At 41.0% G+C, this 19,962-nt stretch overlaps 1 protein-coding gene across 2 annotated transcripts; it reads right to left on the bottom strand.

The window, feature by feature from the left end:
- Window positions 1-282: 282 nt before the first annotated feature.
- On the bottom strand, window positions 283-15,630 carry LOC121680825. 2 transcript variants are annotated; one of them, XM_042060367.1, is made up of 14 exons: window positions 15,500-15,630; window positions 14,751-14,937; window positions 14,175-14,250; window positions 13,351-13,613; window positions 13,166-13,249; window positions 12,870-12,943; window positions 11,696-11,787; window positions 4,203-4,394; window positions 3,963-4,049; window positions 3,583-3,836; window positions 3,077-3,205; window positions 2,847-2,987; window positions 1,315-1,435; window positions 283-672 (listed from the first exon to the last, which is right to left on the bottom strand). In XM_042060367.1, the coding sequence occupies exons 1-14, from the start codon at window positions 15,544-15,546 to the stop codon at window positions 455-457; spliced, it is 1,965 nt and encodes a 654-aa protein (XP_041916301.1). In that variant the 5' UTR covers window positions 15,547-15,630; the 3' UTR covers window positions 283-454. The 2 variants fall into 2 exon arrangements, with proteins under 2 accessions (XP_041916301.1, XP_041916300.1); XM_042060366.1 differs by having other exon boundaries at window positions 14,751-14,958; window positions 15,500-15,602.
- Between the last annotated feature and the right edge of the window lie 4,332 nt (window positions 15,631-19,962).

Below are 19,962 nucleotides of genomic sequence, written 5' to 3' on the forward strand. Positions count from 1 at the left end.
TCATAAACTGCATAGCTTGAACATTATTGTCAAGGTGTACTTGTTATAGTTACACAATGCATTCTCATAAAATCTAATGAGCCTAATTTTCACCTGTAAATGGTGCCCAATACAAATGTCATCTATCCTTGTGACAAGAGAAATGCTACATTTTAAGTATGTCATCTGGGTGAGGTCTTGAGACAACTCCTCCAAACATACAATTCTTTATTAATTGGAATGTTTATAAATGTCAGTATCTCAAAATCAACATTGCCACAATACTGGAATTAATGCAAACAGTTTGAATGCTAAACATTTAATTTGACAGTGAACTCAGCCATAAAAACAAATAGATGAACCATACAAACAGGTGTGCAAGTAATGTCATTACTATAATATCTGTGATATACACTGTTAACACTGTTTAAGGAACTACTGAGGGCAGACTTCATAAAATGTAACCCTCGAGAACTTACACGAGACCAAACCCTGTGTCATAGGTACTAACTGCAGCAACCAAGTCAGACTCAAACTCTTTGTAGGTGGTGTAATGGCCAGGCAACCTTAGAGTCTCACTGCATGTCAAGGCCCTGGGGAAGCGACCACCGTCCACCCTCACAATCAGCTTCTGGGGCGGGACTTCCCAGCCCACCCAGAAACACAGCAGTTCTTTCAGCTGCTCTGAAGAGGCTGTTGAGAGGAAGAGTACAAGCCTGTGACGCGTCCACTATGTGTCCTCTCGGCATCACACGTGCAGTGCTAGTCAAACATTTGGACACACCAACTCATTGATATTTTTTTCTTTGTTTATTTTTGTTGGTGTATGTTGTAGAACAATAATTCTTATATGAAAGTAAAAAAAAAACGTTTTTGCAAGTAGAAAAGTCTAAACAAAGAAATTTATTTTTAGGTTTATGGCTAATAACCTTGCATGGGTTTCCAGCATTCTTTAGGGAGCTCACATACATATTGAGCACTTACTGGCTGCTTTTCTTTCACCCATTTTAGTTGAAAAGCATGAGGCTAGTTTCAATTAATATGCTAAAATAATAATATGATACAAATATATTAAGACATTTGTGCTTCATCATATTTTTCATGTCTTTGGTATTCTTCTACAATGTCAAAACAAAAAGAAATCGTATGAATGAGTTGGTGGTGCATACTTGTAAACTTTTGACTGGTACTGCATTTTTTCACAGTTTAATAATCAAGTGGAAACACAAATGGCATTGAAGGAAAGGAAGTGCAATTGGCCTACAAACCTGATTTACATTTACGATTTACAGTGGAAAAACCTAAGGCATTAGTAAATAAGTTCAGAAAACACACCATGCCCAATAAAGATCTTGAAGTAAGTTGTGATCCGTGCAATGGCCTCAATAGAGAGGTCATAGTCATCATCCTCAGAATCTGGAGTCAGTGGAGGCCATGCAATGCTTGAAAGAATCATCTGCAACAGTAAAAACACAGGTCTTAAGACTTCTTGTAACTGGAGAGGACATATTCAAGAGGGCTTCAAAGACATTTTCATGGATAATTCACATATTAAGGGTGTTTTCACACTTGGTCCTTTTCAGCCTTCTAAACGAACTTTGATGATTGATGACTCAGCATTTTTTGTGCATGTGTTAAACACACCAACCACACTCAGACCCCTCTCTTTGAATTCCGTGGTGCGGTTCACCTAATCTGTGCATTGTGAACACAAAGTACCCCAGGTTCACTTTACGCATTTTACGTGTCTTACCATACAAAAAAATGAAATGAAATGATAAGACACGTCGAACTTTAAAGTCTATTCTTTGATTCACTTATCTGGCAAAATTTGAATTGAAATATACGTTCATAGCAAAAATGAATGCATGTGATTAATTTAGATTAATTATGTAATCAATTAGATACATTGTTTTAATCACAGCCCTATAAAATAGAAACAAACCACCACACCAATCATGGGTTATGATAATTATTTGAACCTGTTAATAAATGATTATGAAAATACATAACTAACCCAGAGCAACGACATAGCCCATAATCCAAGCAGTAAGGTCTGAGACATCCAGAGAAGTTATAGTGTGAACAGGAAGAAAACTGAGGCTACGTGTAGGCTATACATGGCGGGCTATTTTCATAAATGGACATTTCACCCTCTCCGTTTTCAAAAATAACATTGTGCACACCTGTCAGTTTTCAGAGAAGTTTCCCCGTGTATAAATGCCGTCAAGAGCATGCCAAACCTGTGTCGGTGGCAGTGTAAGGAGAAGCTCAATCCCACGTTAGCCAATCAGAATCCCGAAAAAAATAGCAACAGCAACAAATCACTTCCTATTTCTCGTTTGAACTGTATTTACAAATGCAAACAGGCCAAAAGCGTTTGCACAAATGTAAAAAGGAGTACCACCTTAATAGCATCCATGATCAGTAGCCAAACAAACTGTAAATCTAAGGCGCTCACATGACATTAAGCATTTTCTGGCTTGAATGTGACGTTTGAGAACCTTAAAACCCCGTTTCTCCTAGTTGACACGACAACACATAACCAGCGTTATCAGAAATCTCCACTTTGCCCGGAGTTTTTAGAAGTAATCGTTTCTGTGATAAAAACGGGGTTTTCATGTAAATGAGAGGCCAAACCGCAGGAAAATATCTGCATCTTCCCTTCGTGTAAACGGGGCCTAAGGTCCCATCAGAGCTGAAGTGCACCAGAAATAGGCCTGAGTCCTCTTTCAAATGAACTCTTAAAGTTCATACAAAATGAGTCCCTTTTGTTTTGGTCCACTTTCTGGTCAACTTTTAGTGAATTTAGTTCAGTTCTTTTAAAAAGGACTATGTGAAAACACCCTAAAACATATCTCCTGTACCTGAGGTGTGACCTCAGCCTCTTTCTCACAAGGGAAAAGCAACTTGACCACATCCTCTCTACTGGACAGAAGAGGCCAGATGCCAATCTCCTTCAGTCCCTTTTGTAATTGCTTCACTTGTTTATCTGATCGCTCCAGGACCTGTGTGAAAAAGCATTGCAAGTCTAGACAAACAAAAACACCAATATTATCTGCATGACCAAATTATGTAAAAACTAAGTCAGTTTTACCGCATGCAGGAGCATCTTCTCATGGAGCCATGTCCTGTTGGTTGGAGTTGGAGGCGGTAAGTCCCACGCCATGCAAAGACGGACAACACTGTCGCGTTGTGCACCTACGAGTTCTGAATTTCCTGCCAACTTCAGGAGAGACAAGAGGAAGGGAAGGAAGAATGAAAGAAAGGTGCCATTACAGTAATACAAGTCACACATAGAGGATCTTACTTTCCTGCAAAAGAGTTTTCAATCCCTGCTGTTCAGTATTCAGTGGTACAGACCTCTGTAGGCATTTACCACAAAATCGAAGCCAGTTTTATTAGCTAGTGTTTAAAATTTGGATTAAGAAGGTTTGTCCGTTTCGAAAAGCAATTCAAAGAATACTGTACAAGTTCGGAATGTTACAATTTCTCAGAATTCTCTGAAAGTTCTCTATGTAACTGAGAGACATTTCTTGAACAATGTTGAAAAAAAATCAAAGACTTGGCCTACTATTATGCAATGACGATTCTCAAGCTTACCAGTTGGATGGTGTCACGGATGTCCAAATTAGGACAGTCTTCAGGTGTGACTTTGACAGTGTCCATGGAGCCACCGCACAGAACATGTTTGATGGCTGGGCTCAGACCAGGGAAACCAGGGCCGCCATACAAAAAGCAATGTCCCAACATTCGGCCCGCCATGAGGAAGAGCTCACTCTCCACCATCACAAAAGAGTTGACAGGCACCAAGTGATCTGGCTGACCCTCGAAAATCTTTGTGATTGGACCGTTTGCTGATTAAAGAAAACATTTACGGTGGCTTATAATCATGTCTACATCTTGGTCCTGAAGTAGGCCAAACAAGACTTACTTTGATTTTTTTAAATATTAGAATATATGCAAGCAGTGTAAGTACTGACCGAAATCCCGGAGAAAACCAGTTCTCAGCTTATGCATCAGTGTTGACATAACATGTCGGTTAACACCTGTTCCTAGAGCAATATCACCTATGGGATGGATAGATATTTTAGTATATTAAGGTATAAAACAGAATAAATAATAGCAATAAATTAGCGATAACCTCATTTGGAAAAAATAATCTAAAAAACAGAAAGAGAGAGATTATTTTAATTGGACAGACATAACTATGTGTAGCTCGCCTTCAAGTGTGCATCTCAATGGCAATGCCCACTCCACATTGTTGCGTTTATAGAAGCTCATGTAGGACCAGTCCTGTTCTTCCTTGTCTTTCCTCAAGTCCACTACAAATTTATTCTCCCCATTCTTGTTCTTCAGGAGCTCCTGGGTGAAAAGCTCAAAGGCTCTTCTGGGATCTACAACAGTCTTCCAGTCTGACAGGGGAAAGAAATTGTTGGTATTTTGCATGTAAACCTTAGCCTTGTTTCACCAGACTCACTAACTTTGTTACACTTTGTGACGAGTCTGGGTACTCTCCATTGGGAAATGTTTCCAATCCTAGCATAGTGACGGGCATAGGCTTTGTGTTAACTTTGAAATCATTGGTCTAGCCTGACCACATTGATCAGGGATTCCTAACATTACTTCCTACTTCACCTAACCTTAATAAACTGATAATAAACCACATCAGCTGTTAGGAAACTGTATTTACCTTTGCTGCATAAAGGCCAACGCCCACTGGCAACAATTTTCTAAACTTTGGCGTCAAAGTGTGTCAGACGTCACCCAGTGGGCTTTGCTCTGTTAAAAGTAATTGAGTTCTAAACCTTAGTGTCACTTGACGCGCGTCAAATTTGAATTTCCCCTTGGAGATCAATAAAGTATCTATCTATCTATCGAAATGCTATCAGTAGGCATTGTCTTCCGACTGCAATTTTTGTTACTAGTGCTGTGCCCGTTCAAACGTGCCATTCCTGAAAAAAACCTGTATGCCTGCTTTAAAAATAGGATGATAGGGAAACATCATTCCAGCTAAGCATTCAATAATGAATACTGAATATTATAATATATTAGCCTATAATTAATGTGGCCTCTAATAAATGTGTAATAAATTTAGGCATGGCTGCATGTGACATTTCTACAGATCAGAATGACATAAGCCTAACAACTGTTTTGACTTAAGGCTAAATGTGTATTAAGCTTACTGAATAACTTCCTAATACTGAAGACAAACCATTTTGTGGAATGATGTATCATTGTTTGAAATTTGCAAAGATGCGACTCAAAAACAGTCTTTAGCATAAGTGATGTCGCTCAGTCTGCCACTTGTTGTCTAGCTATGTGGCATCACTTGTTTCAATTTGGGACCTTGCAGTCAGAATTGTTGTTTGTTTTAGTCAAAGTCTCAAGTCCAAAGTAGCCTGGGCTATTCGAAGCGTCAGTTTATTGCACATACTTTTATTTTGAGTGGTCACTACATACCCGTGTTTGTTGGCGTGTTGTTGCAAAATCCACGTAATCATTTTATGCAAGCAAACTGCATACAGGGAGTCTTTATTGTTGAGGTCAGACATGATAATCATCTTGCATCTTAACCCACAAGCAGTTCCCGAGTAATCCGTTCTTTAAATTGCGACTGACTATCATCAAAGTGAGACCTAGCTAGCAACTGTCAGTACACGATCCATGGGGTGGAGCTCCCCTGAAACTGGTCCCCTTGGAAACAGTGCAGTGAAGCGATAAACGTCCTACGTACAGTGGGCATCGCTTTCAAATGACCACTTCATTCGCGCATTACGCGGCGTGAAGCTGCGTGAAGCTTTAGTACCACTTTCAGCCACTGAGCGTCGCTCTGCCACTGTACATCGCTCTGCCTGCCGTCCCTTACATAATTGTTGCCGAGAGTAATCCCAGCCTACGAATTCAATAACAAAATAAATCATGCATAATTAAACATTACCTCGATTTAGGCTACTTGGGTATGGCTTAAGGCTTGACTACACGAAAATTGAAATCGAAATTTGCTGTCTACATTATTGTCAGTGTTGGGGTTAACGCAACTACGCAAATCAAAACAGTGGTGTGATAATTGAGCCAGTAGAGAAATAACTGTTCAGAATTAATCTGTAGCCTTGGGTAGGCTTCTGCAGAAAACAATGTTGTTGCCGATGTCCCACGTTTTGGTTTCGTAAATTAATTTGCCCTAGGGCCTACTTCTTGACTGCAATGTAGTCAATTGACTGCTTGACATGTCATTTTTATTTTTCTGTACAATAAACAATTACATCTGCTTTATGCCGCAGAATTACATTCATATTTGGCTGACTGCAGACGCGCCACTTCCCTCCCCATATTCCAAGATTAAGATAGTATGAAGTGCTTTTTGTAGGCTACTGTCATAAAAAAATAGTTAAAACGAATAGCTATTTGCAATTTGACAAAACACTGGTCCTCATTTTGCGAATGCGAGGACGATATGAGCCTTTTAGTTAGATGTCCGAGTCACGCATAATGTTTGAAAACCACTGGCTCGTAATCACAATAATTTAACACACGACAGTTGGATAACCTACTTAATCATGTCCCCATGCCTACATTTTTGTGAGTAGCATAGAGATCGTTAAAAACAATAAAGTATGGCTCTCCGTTTGGGACATCGAAAACTTATATTTTTAATAGACTACCGTCGAAGATGCTGACTTGCAAAAGCCTCGGGATAACACGTTATCTCCACTATCATCAGTCATGCCCCTTGATCAAAGTGGGGAATGAAATAAAAGTTTGAGAACCACTGGCTTAACAAGTTACCTACAGTCCAGAACACAGAATCTGTTGCAATATTCTGATGATCGGCGATGATATCGGCAAATGTTTGTTTTCCAAAGTAAGAATTTCACTTCACCATGCACCTTCGACAATACCTGGCCTACCTGGTATCATTACAAACATTATTCTGTGTCCTAAAACTGGCATATTTTATGTCATTGTGTCATGTAAGTTCGTTGCAAAATCTAGAGAAATGTGTGAGGTGGTCAGCGGGGGACAATTGAGACACACATTGGATTGTGTTATTACTTGAACATTCCACACTATCCACAGCTGTGGTAGGCCTATCAGGGGCAGGAGGATTACTGTCAGCGCAGGCTTTATATAAAATTCTTCAACAGAAGGCCTCGAATGTTGTCTTTTTTGTGGAGCGCTTTGCTTCGCTTCTGTAATTTCGGCTTCATTGAAAATGAGGGCTTCCCTCAATGACCCTCCAAGAATAAATAAAGGTTGAATGAATGAATGAATGCAGGCTTGCCCAAAATAAAGGCATGTGGTTTGCGCAGCCTACAGTAAATAACAGACCCGCCAGAATGTGCGTTATGAGGCTTTTTTACGAGCAAGATGTTTTTGGTACCCTACGCACACTGCATGTTCTTAAATAACAATGATCATCAGTAATATTCGACCATTAATTTAGGTAAATGGGCAAGCGTGACCACCTTGATTGGCTGATTGGCTGATGATTGTAACGCGGGCATGATTCCAAACACCTCCCTTACGATGATGAGTGACAGGTCTCAGAATGCGTGCGCTACACAAGGACGGAAGATGATGAATAACTGGGGCCGTAGGCTGTTCACAAAGGCTTTTATCTTACTACTAGGAGTAGGCTACTCCTAAATCGCACTTAAAGATTTTAGATTGGAGTTTTCTCTTAAAAGTTATTCACAAAGCCTTTCAGACAACTCCTAAACTAGGAGTGAGTCTTCGTGGCTATGGATGACGCCATTACTCATGCACGAGCTTGACTGAAGTGACCACCTTGATTGGCTGACGATTGTAACGCGGGAATTCCAAACACCTCTCTTCCGATGATGACTGACAGGTGACAGGTCGGAGAATGCGTGCGCTACACAAGTAGTGCAAAGGACGGAAGATGATTAATAACTGAATAAAAAGGCCTAGCCTAAATGAATAAAGAGTAAGGCAAAACAAATAGCTTAGTAGCCTAATGAAACATAGGCCTATGGATTGATGCAGTAGCCTACCTTAAAAAAAATAGGAGTCCTAAAGTTAGGAGTGACACGCCCATTATTTTTAGGAGTTGCTCCTAAATTCGCCAGTTAGGAGCTACTTTTAGCCTTAAAATTCTTTGTGAATACGGCCCCTGAATAAAAAGGCCTAGCCTAAATGAATCAAGGCAAAACAAATATCCTAGTAGCCCAATGAAACATACGGATTGATGTAGTATCTTTGTAACATTATTAAATTATTCTGTTACTATGCCTACGTTTGCAAAAGAGAACATTTTAATTTGATTCACAATAATGTTACATTTAATTTACATGTTGACAATGATTAGCCTAGTTTTTGTTGTTGTTGGCGGCGTTATTGCATGTTAGTTATGCCTACAATGCAAAATTGCTTCTTCGCGATTGGAAGCTCCTGTAGCTGCATAGGATTTCAAAACCGCAGGTTTGTGAATAGGTCTGTGAGTAAGGAGTCCTCTTGACTTCTTTTAAGCTGTCAGAGGTGGGAAGGTGTGATTTTTTGGGGGAAGGGCCGGATTAACTGGGCACAATTGTCTGATGGCCCCCCTTCCCCCCAGCCAACGTGAATCGGGTGGTTAGTTAATAGGCCTATCGTGAAGATTTATCCTGCCATCTAAGGCACGAGCGCATCTGTGAGGCCAAGCCTCACCAAGTAGCTCATTTGTTTACAACTAACATTCTATTTAATTAAACTGCTTTATAGGCTATGCCGAAATAGTTTTCAACATTTTGAATATTAGTGTCGGGTGAATTGAAATGTTCTCAAAGTAGCCTTATGGCTGAAAGCTGCTTGGGACACCCCCCCGTCAAGCAATATAACCATACAAATGCGCTTCCTGCACTCATTGTTTCAAAAGGAGTAATTTTGGCTTTGTCAGAACTGAAGAGCTGTGGACGGCACGGCACGGTATGCCCAATGAAAATAAATTAACGCAACGCAACACAACACAACACAGACCCCGCTTCTCTCTCGTCAGTCACTGACATGAACGAAACACAAAACCCGCTTCTCTCACGGCAGTCACTGACAGTAACCTAGAATAAATGCATGGGGAAAAACACGTCCCCATGACAAAGACATCGTAAAACACTGAAAGTTAATATTTTGTCTTCATCTGTTCATCTGTTCATCAACATTCATCTGTCCTTTGTCAAATGTATTATGTTCCAAGTACCCTATGCGTAATTCTGCTTCATAAAGTTGAACAAATACATTTGCTTATTTCACAGAAAAATATAAATAGCCAGTCTACAGTGCAGATTTGGTAAGTTATGGTAGGCCAACTTGCAGTGAACATACAAACAGGGGAAATTATTTCTCTTGCAGCTGAGTAGCCTCAGGTGCGCACGTAGACATAAGGCCGAACATGCAAGCGCCAATGAATCGTGCTCTCACGACAATCGCGCCGTTAAACTTAAATAGGTTAACATCACTCTAAGTTCGCCTTCAAGCAAGGAAAACGATGATTTGAAGACATCTGTTTCGTTGGAAGGGCAAGGGGTAGCAACAGGGCAACACAGGGCAAGACAGGCCCGATGGCAGGGCTGTTATGAGAGTATTAAAATATGGGATATTCTACGGGAAAACATTAAAACGGCAAGACAGCGGGGAAAGTTAAAATACGTGATAAACACGGAAAAAGTTGGCATGCATTGTTTCGGTCCCCGTGCACAGGGATTATTTGTCATACTATTAATCACATATGATTATTTGTGAAATTGTGCAAACAGGCGCAACACATTTGAAAAGGAAGCACTGGTAGCATGCAAGCTCAGGGGAAAGATTGATTTAAGAACGATATCACAAAGTGTGTGGCTGTGGCGCGGGCGGAAGACAATTGGCAGGGGAGGGTCATGTCTTTTTTAACAATGCTGTCGGAGGGTCATTGAACAATTTCTAGCAGGCAAGAGAGGGTCATGCAACTTCCAAAGCACTCAAAATTTCTCCGGTGGCCCCTTCAATAGCCTAAATAACGATCAGTCCCTAGATTGCTGCTGGGCTATATGTCTTGGTTCTGTTAACAACTCATTGTCAAACGCATGGCCTATCTCGCGGTTGCATCCATTACAAACAAACATGCAATGTGAACGTCTGGGATTGGGGAGAGCACTAAATGCTTTACTGAATAAGCACGAAGTCAAACCTTTAAATGAAAAACACTCTTTAATAATCCAAAAAAATAAACCGCTAATGAAGTAAACTTGTGACCATCAAAAATCGCTTATCGCTTAACTCCGTGATACCAGGACGTAACAGGAAGGCATTTGGCTGAGCAACGGAGGTTAATATGCTCCATGTTTTGTCCAAATGGTGACTATCTATCATCGTTGCACTCGGAGAAAACCGGAATGTTTCATTCGTCCCCGTTTCAAATCGTCCCGGTTGTACCTACTCAAAACGCAGATAGAACCTTATTATTCTAAGGTAGCGAAATAGCGTTCAGCATGATTCATGCCCAATTAATTCCCCCTGTTAAAGTGTTCGCCTTTGTAGTTTGGTTTCGTGATAGCCTATGATAAACGGCTTATGGCCAAATATGTGAAAACGTTAAAATACAGTAGGCGATAAACCCGGAAAAAGTTGACAGTGATTTTTTCATAATCACTTTGGAGGGTCATAGAAAAATGTATTGCTGGCGAGGGAGGGTCACGTCTTTTTGGACTAATGCTCCCAAAACTCCTCCGGTAGCCCCTTAAATAAATAACGAACAGTCCCTAATGAAGTAAACTTGTGACCATCAAAAATCGTTTATCGCCTGTAACTCCGTGATAACAGGACATAACAGGAAGGCATTTGGCTGAGCAACGGAGGTTAATACTCTATATTTTGTCCAAATGATGTCTGTCTATCATCGTTGCACTCGGAGAAAACCAGAATGTTTAATTTCTCCTGCGTCTCTACGGCTGCAAACGGGATTCACTCGCAGTTAACCAAATATTTCTTTATTAGGGCAGGGCAGGCATATTTCTGGCAATTACATTATTTCTAAACCAGTCTGCTAAAGTCTGTAGTGAAGTCTGTGTAGGGTTTTCCAGGCTCCATTTCTTTTTACGAGACACCCTGCTCACTTGAGCCATCTACCGGTTGTTTGGGTTGTTGCAGCGTCTCACTGGAAAAATACAAATTAAAGTCGCGTGATACCACGTGATCCCACGCGCGGACCGCGAGTGAAGCTGGCCAAGTCGAAGCACTGCCCACTGTATATAAGCATATTTTGAAATATGCATTCAAAAATCTTCAAAATCGAGAGTGCACACCTTTGTGCCACGCGCGAGCCACATACGAAATCTTAGGTCAGTCTGACAAACGGTCAGCGAGATATGCGTGCCACAGACACACACACACAGACACACAGACGCTTCTTGCTTTATAGATAGATGTTTTCAGGCATTGCTACTACCGTTTACCACAGACAATCTTGATTTTGAAACTAACGTCATCCCCTCTTGTCGCTAATTGTTTAATGATCATCATGGTGGCTGAGGGAAACATAAACATATTGAATGGAGCCAGACTAGTATCTCAGTGAAGTGAAAATGAGCTAGGCAGGCGGGACCAAGCTATGTTAACCTAGCATTACAACAAATCAAAAATAGAGACAAAAACGTAAATGTAGGGGCATGCTGAAAGAAAGTGTAACATTTTGCACAAAGGAACAAAAAGGAAAAAGGAACACAGTAATATTTCTCCTTACCTTTCTCTGGTGCAACCTTTGATGTGCTTGCTGTTGTACTACTGCACTGCTGCTGAGGAAGCGGGGCTTCAGCATTATTATGGACATGGATGCTGCAAATAAAAATCAGGTTTGGCAGACTTTGACATTGATTGGCCTATTGGGCAACACGTTTTATGAAGACAATGTCTACAATGCCTTAAGCATACAGTACATTCATAACAAGATATGCAAAAATAAGTCATTATAATAATTGAGTCTCATGCTTGTTTGTAAGTGAGTATAACAATCAGAATTCCTGATAATCGCAATATATTGGCTGTATGCATGAGTAGGCCTGTCACGATAACAAATTTTGCTGAACGATAAATTGTCTCAGAAATGATTGCGATAAGTGATAATATTGTCGTTCTGAGATAATTTTCTTTAAGCATCTCTTTAGCAATGAAGCGAACTACACTGTCTGTGAGTGTAATCCATTTCGCACTGTCCTGTTTGTACTTTGTTTGTCGACTAAACGCCCCAGTGACTGTGCTCTGTCGGGAAGAGGAAGACGGCCCACTTGTTGTTGTTTTTTTCCCCAACTGGGAAAACTGCAGCGGATGATTGTGTTTTAGATGCATATGCATGTTTGTTGTGTTGCCGCTTTTAATTGCGACTGTTTTCCAACAAATGCGACACTCGACTCGCACACGTTCAGTGGTTCACCATGGGCATTCGGTTTAAATCCGAAATGCTCCCACACTGCAGCTGCCGCGTTTGGCTTAGAAACCAATTCCATCTTTTTTGTCTTAATTAGGCGTAGCCTACTCGAACTCGCAACTAGCTTTCTCTCTGCCTAGTGCCTACCGGTATACTTCTCACGCGGCCCTTTAGCTGCACTCTGTGGTTGGCTACGCCAGTAGTCCCGCCTCCCCACACACCATGCGACTGACAAGTGACTGACATGAGGGTTCACTCATCGTTACTCTAAGGACCCTAGAGAGAGAGAGAGAGATGAGGAAAACAAACAAGGATGCAAACGGCATTTATCGCGGCCAGAAAAATTATCGAGCTAATTTTAATTATCATGCGATTAATTGATTTATTGAATATCGCGACAGGCCTATGCATGAGTCATATAGACAGACATGGTATTCATATAAAATGTTACCGGCTATTCTTGCTGTTCATAATAACATCTGTAAAGAGTCACCTTGTATGAATACCCACGCAACAGACGGGGGAGGAAGACCATGAGGATGACGGAGAGGTGGACCACGCATTCATCTTCACAAAATAGATGGGAAAATAATATGTTGTTAAGGCAGTGCAATTTATTCAACTTTTCAAATATTTCTTTACAGTCAATCTACTCTACTCAGTCTATCTCTGTCTCCAACAACATACTCAGACACAATATGCAAAACATGATCTCCTTATTATTATGACACAACCAGCAACAATAACAAGAAGATGAGGAAGGAGAAGAAAAGCAACTTGAGTACTTACATCCTCCATGGATGTGGATATTGTGGACGTGAGAGAATTTGATGAGTCATACATACACTCTTCGTCTGTGTCCTGGTACTCATCCTAAAATAAAATGAAACAAACAAACAAACAAACAAAAAACTTTCACTCAATTCAAGTTGTTATCTTGAGCACTGGATGAGATGTAAGAAGCAGCCACTTACTTCAATGTCTTCTCTACTTTTTTCTCTACATTTTTCAGCATGGGAGGCCAAAAGAGATAATGGCACTGTCTGGTCACAAATTCCACAGGTTCCATTTGGAAATACCAAGGTTCTTTTGGCGATGGGGGTATCATCTAATACGCCTCGTAATGGGACTATGTACAACATGATTCTCCCGCTATTTGATGCTCTCTTCAGCTGTGAGGCTGTATACCCCTCCACCTGGGGGCTGACTATTGTTAGCCGCCTTCTTCCTCTTCCCCCTGAAACATACAAATCTCAGTCAACACTGATGAAGTGTTTGCTGATGACATGACTAGGGTGTAGCAGGAATACATTTTAACAGTGTAATGGCAGCACTAAAACTAGCTTGGAAATAACAAAACATGAAAGCCATGTTCTTACAGCACTTGAACAAAATGTATACATATTTAGGTTTCCGTGTATGCATATGTAGGTTGCCAACATCTGCAAGGAGAATTCCAGCATAGATCTCTGTTTCTCGAGATCAAAGAGTACTGTCGGTTAAAAAAAAAAAGAAAACATTCGATTCTACCTAGCTCGAGTTGCTACAGCCAACAGCTAGAGCTGCCAGGCAGCTACAGTGCTACAATCTGGGGACATGAACAAAGGGGCTCATGAACATGCCCCCAGAGTAGCACTGTTGCTGGTAGCTCTAACCGTTGGCTGCAGCAACTCAAGCATGATAGAACCGATTGTTTTCAGGTTTGCTCGGTGACTTTGAGAAACTGAGCTCTATGTAAAAAATTGCAGGAATTCTCCTTTAATTAAGTGCTAATCATTAGCTCTGTGTGTGTGTTTACCTGCAGCTTTGTAAAAATTCCAGGAGCCCTTGAGTGTATGGATTTTAGGGTACTCAGTGCAGAGTGTGTCAGCTATCTATAGAAAGATAGTAACAAGGCAAACACTAATTTTCAAACTGTTCATTACAACAAACTCACATGGCTAATAATTTACACCTAGTTATTGCTAATTTTTGTTAATTTCTGTGACACATTTACACATATAGTTTATAGTCAGAGAATAGCAATTAAAGTTATTGGAAACCCCCACTCGCAAGTCATCAGGACTGATTCCTTCACTGTTCTATCATGCAGAAGTCATGGGCTGTTTGATTTATATTTTGAGACTGTCAATCTCACTGCAGATCCGAACCAGAAATACTTGGTCGTGACACTGACTGCATATTTTGTTCATTATCTTGTAACACATATTAAACCTACTATATGGAAATATTTAAGGTTATCAACAACATTTTCATCAGAGGGGACCTTTAAGACAAGTCTGGATGGTTGTATTGTAACTAACTGTCAACTATACTATGCTATGGGAAACTACATCCGGACTGGTTTACAGTATGGTGCAGCAATGCACCTGACCTGCACATGATCTGCATCTTCTGGCAATGACACCCTTCTCATGCCGAGCCCTGCCTGACGAAGCTTAAGCTCTTCATCTTCTTTTGGAGTCACAGTTGCAGGACAGGGAAGGGCATAAAACTGGAAACAGATAGATTTGGGTGTGGCCATTCCTGGTGGGTTTGCATCTGCATACCTCCGCTTTCCCCTGAAAAGACCAGGAAAACATCTGTGACAAACCATAAATGAATTATTTAAGATTAGTTTAGGATAACCTTTTGCCCCAATTTAATGAAACACAAATTCAATTTAGCTTTTATCTGCCCTGCTAATACAGTATGAGTGCCACTGGAGTTACCACTAAAGTTAACTTGGGCTAAACTCTTGAATTTGGTGCAATTCAACAAAGCAAGTACTTTGGCCAAATATAAATTAAGCTACTGTATACAAAAAAACAGTTAACTCAGTCTCTACCTTATCTAAATTGTAAAACAATGTCTAATGTCTAATGAACTTAATAGTTCTTAAGAATTATTGTCAGCTAGCTTCTACTGTTGTTAAGCTAACGTTACCCCTTCTGCTAGCTATCTAGATGCTACGTTAGCTAACTGTAGTCAGCAACACTATTTTCAGCTAAGATAAAGCTTAGCACGACGTTAAACTTGGAACCCTATTTAATTCCGTTTAATTTATCTAAAATGCCACCTGGTGCACAAGAAATGCTAACGTTTATTTTCAAAAATGAATTACAGCAACAACATGAACACTACCTCGGTGAATCAGCTGCCATCATCAGCCTTCCCTCGACTGCAGCCATGAGCGAAAGACCATTTCTCGGCACGAGAGCCCGGTCTCTTAATTGAGTCGCCCCCTGGTGGCATCAATCCTAGGGTCCTAACGGTCCTAACCAACGTGGTCGTCGGTGGACCACCAGTTGCGAACAGTTAACAAAAAATAAGACATGGGAGAGGGTTTTCCTCCAAGAAAGCATCAACAAATCAAATATTTTATGTAAGGGATAATGTATTGTCCGCCGGTAATTATCAGAAAATAAGTCCCGACAGGGAGAACAGAACCCCGACGCTCAGCGGAGGGTTTTGCGTCGACCTGAAGGGACTTATTTTCTGATAATTACCTTACCGGCGGACAATACATTATCCCGCTTATTACACGGCTACTTGCCAAAACGAGAAAAGAAACCTAACACAATGAATCTTTAATCTCCGCTGCGCGTCGGGGTTCTGTTCTCCCTGTCGGGACTTATTTTCTGATAATTGGCGGACAATAGGTACATTATCCCTTAGGCCTACATAATTACCGGCGGACATATTATCCCTTACATAATTGATAACTATAATTTGATCTAATTTATAATTTTAGTTTGGTGAGTAGGCCTAATGTTGAGTAGGCTATTCGGTCCAAATAAAAATGGGTTAGCTAGGCATATGGGCCTCCCCTGATACCAAGAAAACTCCACGTTCCCCCCTTATGAGCCTGCTGATATACAGGGCAAAAGCGTGTGGGGAGCTAAAAGAGACCGCAGATCAGCATCATAAGTGCGTCTCGAGCATCATGCCACTGCGGCTCAGGCAGTGGAGCACTGGCGGGTAGATGAGGAGGGAGAGATGACAAGCCAATCTGTCCGTAGGCTACTTTGAGAACAGTTCAAATTTGAACTGTCTGAGCTGCTGCACTCTGCAGGTTAAAATAGGGGATGGGTATTTAGCCGTTTTAAGCACCTCGTCACAACTCACTCTGGCAAGGGAATCATGATGACAGTCAGAGTTCTTGCAAGAGTGTTAATCTCCAGGTCTGTCTGGATTCTCTCCCGTCCCCAACGAACTCAGAGCTCACAATATTGCCGTATCGGCCTTAACTTACTTTTAAAAGGGAATCCTGGAGGCCAATTGGGCCAGACTTTCCGGTTTGCTCCAGTAAAATCGTAAAACTTCTCCTGACCATCAGCAACAATTAACTCTATGTAGATAGGCTAAACATGTCATTAATCAGGCTACAGTATACCATTTGTATTGTGATATGATGGGGACAAATTCTACTGGTAGGCTATAGCTAGACAATTTTAGCCACTGAGCCATTAATCTCTCTGTAAATATTTGCAGGATTGTCTACTATAACAATGTTGTGTACTGACTGTCCACTGGCCCACTGTGTTACTGCTTACACTGTTTACTGGCTATATTAGCCCACATGCACAACCCCTCCCTCCATCCCCCAGTCTGGACTGTGGTTTAACTTCATACTTGACCAATGGCTGATACCCTATTACTTCAAACCTATCCTTGCACTGCTGCTATAATTTTTTATATTACTATGTTTACATTTTTCTCTTATATGTCCATATAATTATACTATAACTGTTATATTACTATGTTTACATTTTTCTCTTATATTGTCCATATTTAGTGCTGGTCTCTTATATTGTCCATATTTATTGCTGGTCGCTAGACTTTAACCCTGCACTGTTGGACTTATTTGCACTACCACCATGACACACACCTTATTGAGCACCTTACCACATACTGAATCACAGGGTCAGTCCCTGCCCTATCACTGCAAGCGCCTCATGCGGCATCCTTAGTACATTCATGTGGATCCTTGTTTTAGTATCTTTTACTGTTATTTTTAGTCATGTGGATTTGTTATTTTATCATCCTGTTTATGTTGTAGTGTTGTGTGTGTGTCTTAAGCTACTGGGACCTTGAATTTCCCGTTGGGGATCAATAAAGTATACATATCTATCAATCTACACACAACACTCAATATGCATTTGCAAATAATTTTGCTATGATAATGACCCTTTGACTCTTTCTAGAACAAAATCAAACAGGATTTTGTGTTTTACTGATGTCTTCCTCCCTGGCAAACCAAAGCAGTACAGTTGGGTTTTGTTTGTTTTCTTATTTTGTGGTTCCCTTTATGAAAGCCTATTGCTCTGTAAGCAATATGTGTGTCATGTGTAAAAAAAAAGATGTCTGACAGTTATCACAGAGAATGAAAGAGAAAAGAATCAATTGTTTTCATGATGCAACTTCTATCTGTTTTCTCATCTATTTCTCTCTTGCCTCTAACTTCCCTCTCACTGGAGAGGCACAAGAGAAAACCATAGAAGGAAAGGCAATCGATTCCAGCACCACTCAAAAAATAACTACATAAACTCACAGAATTGAGTGTTTGGACCTCCTGGCATTTAGGCATTTGCCACATGATTGAGGACAAATATCAAGTGAAAGCCTGTAAATAGTATCCGGTGTACAGAAAAATATAAACTTTAATCAAAAATCTGAGAAAGTCCATCTATGAGAGACTTCTTGCCTTCCATACAATGCACGTGCCAAGGACACCTTGCTTTGAGGGAGTCCTGTGGGTTATTTAGAATATAAGAGTTAAAACAATGAATCTGAGTGTTCTTTCCCATAGAGTTCCACCATTACAAAAAAAAGTTCCAAGCACCTCAACAGCTGAACTAACATTTTTTTTTTTTTTCAAAATAGAACACACACACACATTGGAGTAAGGTGTATTTTGTCAGTGCCTTATTATATGGCGGAGCAGATGCTTGGGAGACCATGCTGGGTTTCAAAGGTAATAATGATATGAATAATGATGAGAATAAAATCACTGATCTTGATCTGCCAGTGCCACACAGGCTTGCTCCTTATGACACCATGCCGCAATGCCTAGATTGGTCCACACCATGCCAACAGTTCTCCATCGGTCGTCAAATGATATACAATGTCAAGTGCGTTCTTTAATCACACTCGCTGTCCCGCTGATGTGGATGCTCCACCAGCTGCCTCACTGTGGGATGTTCAACAGCTCTGTCTGAACAATAAATGTGCGGGCATCACGGTCACAGGTGGGACTCCAATTAACCTGCAGTCATTTTTGCCGTCATAGCAGTCCTCCTCTTGTATGTAACCTTCAAGGAAAAAAGTTTTCCATTTTATGTGGACATAATATAATTGGTGTTTTGAGTAACAAAACAATAAATGCTGTAGATGAATACAAAAGTGTTCTTAAAATTATACTGAATGTATGCAAAGTATGTCTGCAATGAAATAAAACTTTACTTGTGTTACTGCTAAACAAATATTAGGCGGTGTCAGTTACAGTGATATATTAGACACCAGAGTAGCAGTGTGCATGAGAGGCTTGGGGCACTGTGACAAACATTAATAGCTTCATATTTTATTTCCCACTTTCCCACTGGTAAAAATAACTCTCCTGCAGCGAGCCAGCCTTAGGAGGAGCACACACAGACTGCTCAGTCAGGGCAAAAGACTCACTTATACCTGCTGGGCAAAAGCCATAGATTTTGGGAGCTTCTGCCCTTAAAAGTGAGTGATGTGGTCAAACCGAACCTGGAGCGGGAGAGACGGGTGTGCGGCTGTGTGCTGGATTGCCATCAGTCACTCTCATCTCGGAGAGTGAGAGGTGAAGAGTAGTAGAGCTGTCTCTGCACTCCGCACAGGTCTCGTCACACTCCTGCTCTTATCAGTATATATTTTTTTGGGGGCTTTTTATGCCTTTAATTATATAGGATAGTGGAGATTGACAGGAAGTGAGAGGGAGAGAGAGTCGGGATGGGATCCGGAAAGGACCACGGGGCGGGAACCCGGGTCGCCTGCGTACGGTGCAGGTGCCCCAGCCAGTCGCGCCACTGCTGGGGCCACTCCTGCTCTTATCAAGGGCTTTTGTAGGTCATAATGACACAAAGAGACCTGAGAGTGAGTGACCACCGTGCACGTCAAAACATGTCCTCAAAGATTATATCACTCAGTTGTGCAATATCAGTCATCATGCAAGTATAATCTTTGTGACTATAATTTGCAATCTATGTCTTATTTCAGAAGGATTAAAAAAAAAATGCAGGCCTCTTTCTTTCCCTTTACCTCCACCCCCACAACTAATGACCAGATGTTTGTTTGGTTGTGTCGTTGGCGGGACGGAGGAGGTTTTTGACTGCTGCAGTCGGAACTTTCGAACAATGAGATTTGTCGGATTTGGATTTAGAGTATTAACTGTTCATATTGAGTCCTGGCTGCCATCACATCACAGGGGGATTTAGGCCAGGAGTTAGATTTCACTAGGGGGATGGGGGGGACTGAACAGAATACAAGCTTTTTCATTAAGGGCTCCTTAGTAAGTTTGTGATGCTGTCAAAGCAGACTCAGCTGAACTGAGCTGAACTGCTCTCAGACAAGTCAACTCT

Source organism: Alosa sapidissima, chromosome 13 (genome assembly GCF_018492685.1).
Source record: "Alosa sapidissima isolate fAloSap1 chromosome 13, fAloSap1.pri, whole genome shotgun sequence".
In the NCBI taxonomy this organism is placed as follows: domain Eukaryota; kingdom Metazoa; phylum Chordata; class Actinopteri; order Clupeiformes; family Clupeidae; genus Alosa; species Alosa sapidissima.